Source organism: Oryctolagus cuniculus, chromosome 2 (genome assembly GCF_964237555.1).
Source record: "Oryctolagus cuniculus chromosome 2, mOryCun1.1, whole genome shotgun sequence".
Lineage (NCBI taxonomy): Eukaryota > Metazoa > Chordata > Mammalia > Lagomorpha > Leporidae > Oryctolagus > Oryctolagus cuniculus.
In genome coordinates this window covers 10,953,030-10,956,457 of record NC_091433.1, presented here as the reverse complement: position 1 = coordinate 10,956,457, position 3,428 = coordinate 10,953,030, and the positions used below count along the sequence as shown (strand labels likewise).

Below are 3,428 nucleotides of genomic sequence, written 5' to 3'. Positions count from 1 at the left end.
GCTGGGGCCTCCCACCTCGAGGAGAGTCTATGCAGGCAGGGCTAAGCCGCGCCCCGCCTGGCTGCTGGTGCAGACGGAAGGGCGGACAGGAAGCAGGTTTAAGGGCACACGTGCAACCCTATTCTCATAGGATTCTACCCAGCACTTTCCCTGCAGGAACTGGCTGGCTGCGAAGGGGCGTGGCCCGAGCTGTGTGAGCTCAGCTCCCCAGGTATGTGTGCTATAAAAACCCGGCCAGCTTGGCCTCCCGCACAGAAAGCCGACCCTGCCTCGCACGGCCACTGAGACCGCCGCCAGCCTGCAGCTGCCCCTGGCATCGGATTGTGCTGGATCTGCAGACTCAGAAGCCGGTAAGAGCTTCCCTCTAAAGAACTTAATTTCCCTTCCACCTGAAGGTGTGGGGTTCTGTGGGTCAGGATCCCAGTGTGGACGAGTCGGGGCTGAGCCCCAGTGTGTGAGAAATGACTGGAACTGGCATATTTAGCCTCCTGTCCCACCCTTTCTATCTGTCGCCGCTTTCAAACTAAAGTCTGCACTTTCTCTTAAATGGACAAGATGAACTATGACAAACAAAGCCGGCTTGGTTCACACAGGTGCTTCTTGGCTTTGAAGTATTCTCAGAAGGGCACAGGAAAGGTGGGGAGAGACAGGTGGTGAACAAGGGGAGGCAGAAGGGACAGGAGTCGGGGTCCGGCTGCCGGGCAGCTCTGCCCCTGCCCAGCCCGGATCTGGAGCAGGTTCTACCTAGCGGGGCCGTCACTGTCTCTGCTGCAACTTGGAGTGTTCCATTCTACCTGAGAGCCTTCCTGTGTGCATTAAACAAGGTGAGAATCAAACCTTGGACCAGCATCCAGCGCGTGGGAGGTGTCAAGTAGAAATGGACTTCTCGTGTCCCTCTGGTCTGGTTCGTTGCACTGAATGAAGGTCTTGCCATGGATTCAGTGGTTTTTTTGTTTGGTTGTTTTTTTTTTTTTTTCCTAAAAAGCATTGAGTAAGGGCTTCCTGCATACCTAGCCATGAGCCACCACAGAAACCAATCAGGCACAGTTCTTGTGCACTTGCACTCTAAACACTGTCTGAAACTCATTGCTCCTCTCCCTGTTCGAGCTCTCCCCTTCAGGCCTTTCCCCAGACAGCTCCCCCACCCCACCTCCACCCCACCCAGCCCCGTGTCAGGCTCCCCGAGACGTGAGTCCAGCCTCTGGGTCAATGTCATGTTCCTGACATGTTCACAATCTTCCCTCGTGCTTTTGTGTTTTGTGGCCCTCTGTGTGCTGCGTCTGTGGAACAATGAGATAGAATCTGAGCGCGGGGCAGTGGTAAGAGGTTGGTGATGAATTCACCTACACCTTGAGTGCCAGGGGAAGGATTTGAGGAACAGAGGGGGAAAGTGACTTTTCCAAGACAGAGTTGAGGACAGGGATGGGACGGACTCCCTGGTCAGTGCTATTTAAATTCCCCAGAGGATGGCCTCCACAGTCTTTAAGACCCAAGGCTTTCTTGTAAACCTTGGTAGGTTGAACACCTAGACTAGTGCATGGCATGCAGTAGGTGCTCAGTAAGTGCTTGCTGAGTGAGTGCTGCAGGACCGAGTGGGTGGGAAGAGCAGGAGTGGGTGAGTGAGGAGATGAGGGACTGAGAGCTAACGAGGCTCAGTGAGTGCCGAGGGCAGGTGAGGACTGGCAGCCTCGGGTCAGGTGCACGTGGGAGCAGTTGGGCTGCTTGCCCTGGCATCCCAGGAGCCAGAGGATGCTTAGTCTCCTAAAGCAGGCAGGGCTGTGGCGGGGTGGAGGGAGGCCAGCCTGTAGCCCTGCACCTCTGACCTGATGCCCAGCTCTGACCCCTCCTTTCCTGCCTTTGTCTGACAGGTGCGTGGTCAGCTGAACCATGAGGATCCAAAGTCTCACCCTGCTCTCCATCCTCCTCCTGGCCGCTCAGGCACTCTCAGAAAAGGTAAAAAATGGAGTAAGGCACGGACAGAGTGATATACAAGACAGGAACTCATCAGTTCCTTTGAGCAAGCCCCAGATTAAGCAGAGGAGCCGGACATCCAAGTCCACAACCGGTGGCAAATTTGACACCCAAGACCAAGCATCCTGCACATGGACTGTGGCCGAGCAGGTGCCGGGCGTCACCCTAAAGGTTGAGTGCACTCAGCTGGACCACAGGTTTTCTTGTGTCTTTGCCGGCAATCCCACTGCGTGCCTGCAGCTCCACGGCCATGTCTACTGGAAGCAAATGGCCCGGGCACTGCGCAAACAGAAGAACCTCTGTGGAGACTTCAGGGGTGCCCTGAAGACCAAGGTGTGCAGAAAGCAGTTTCCAGAGTCTAACCTCCAGCTGGTGAACTCTACTCTGACAGGGGATGTGAAGCCCAGGAAGGAGTCCAGGGAGCGCCCCCAGAGGGAGCAGGTCAAGATCAAAGGGACTCCTTCCATGGAGACAGGCAAGGCCCAAGAGGATGCCCACACCAGCCCAGCAGTGAGCCAGGCCACACCCACCAAAGGCCCCGAGTGCGTGGAGGACCGGGATATGGTCAATCAGAAGAAGATCGCCCTGGAGTTCTGTGGGGAGACCTGGCACTCCCTCTGCACATTCTTCCTCACCATGATACAGGACAGGTCGTGCTGATGACGTCCGAAGCTGACAGGTGCCATTCAGAGACGCCAGGTCATGAAGCTCCCCGAGTTCCCCCTGAAAGAACTGCTGTGCTCCGAGAGCGCCGAGGAGTATTGAAGTGGATTTTGTAATTCTTAGTTTTATGTTCTGCAATGTGCTTTTTTTCCCACTTTTTGGGATTGAATTTCAGAAGCTGTTTTCCCCAGGACACGTGTCCAAGGTTCACAAAGCTACATGTGCATGAGCCGTGAGCAAGCCAGAGTGCTGATTCCAGTACAAGGCTTTTTTTGCTGGATTAACAAAGACGATCAAACTCTGGGTGTTTCTCAGAAAGATGCTCGGCCTTTGTCTACTTTCTCTACCTCTTGTTCCAAATAAACTCGTGGCTCATTATAAACAGGAATCCCTATGCCAGTCAATAAAATATCAAATGAGCAGCTTCCTGTTTCACCCAGCCCATGCTGGCCCCCAGTGTGGTTCCCCACCAGAGTTGTTCTTTATGGTTTTATTCATTGGTCTGTGCTGTTTGGTGCTACTGAATTAAAACAAACTCAGGCAACATGTGTTATGCGTGGTGTGACTGAGTCACGGTCAGGGTCTCCTGGGTGGGAAGGGAGAAGCAAGACTTAAACCCAGGAGTTCTGGCTGGCGAGTCCGCGGGGTTAGAGGAACCCCCTCTCCCACCCCCTGCCACCTGCAGGCCCCCCGCCTTGCAGAGCTCATGTCTGGGCTGAGCGAGAGGCCTGGGTACACACAGTGCCCTGTGAGGAGGGTTGTGAGGGGAGGAGGGGTAAGCTGCATGGAAAGCC

At 54.8% G+C, this 3,428-nt stretch overlaps 1 protein-coding gene across 1 annotated transcript; it reads left to right on the top strand.

Moving 5' to 3' along the window:
* The first annotated feature begins 215 nt into the window (after positions 1–215).
* On the top strand, positions 216–3,180 carry LOC100352317 (fibroblast growth factor-binding protein 1). The gene is made up of 2 exons (XM_002709523.5): positions 216–350; positions 1,869–3,180. The coding sequence occupies exon 2, from the start codon at positions 1,888–1,890 to the stop codon at positions 2,629–2,631; it is 744 nt and encodes a 247-aa protein (XP_002709569.1). The 5' UTR covers positions 216–350; positions 1,869–1,887; the 3' UTR covers positions 2,632–3,180.
* The last annotated feature ends 248 nt before the right edge of the window (positions 3,181–3,428 follow it).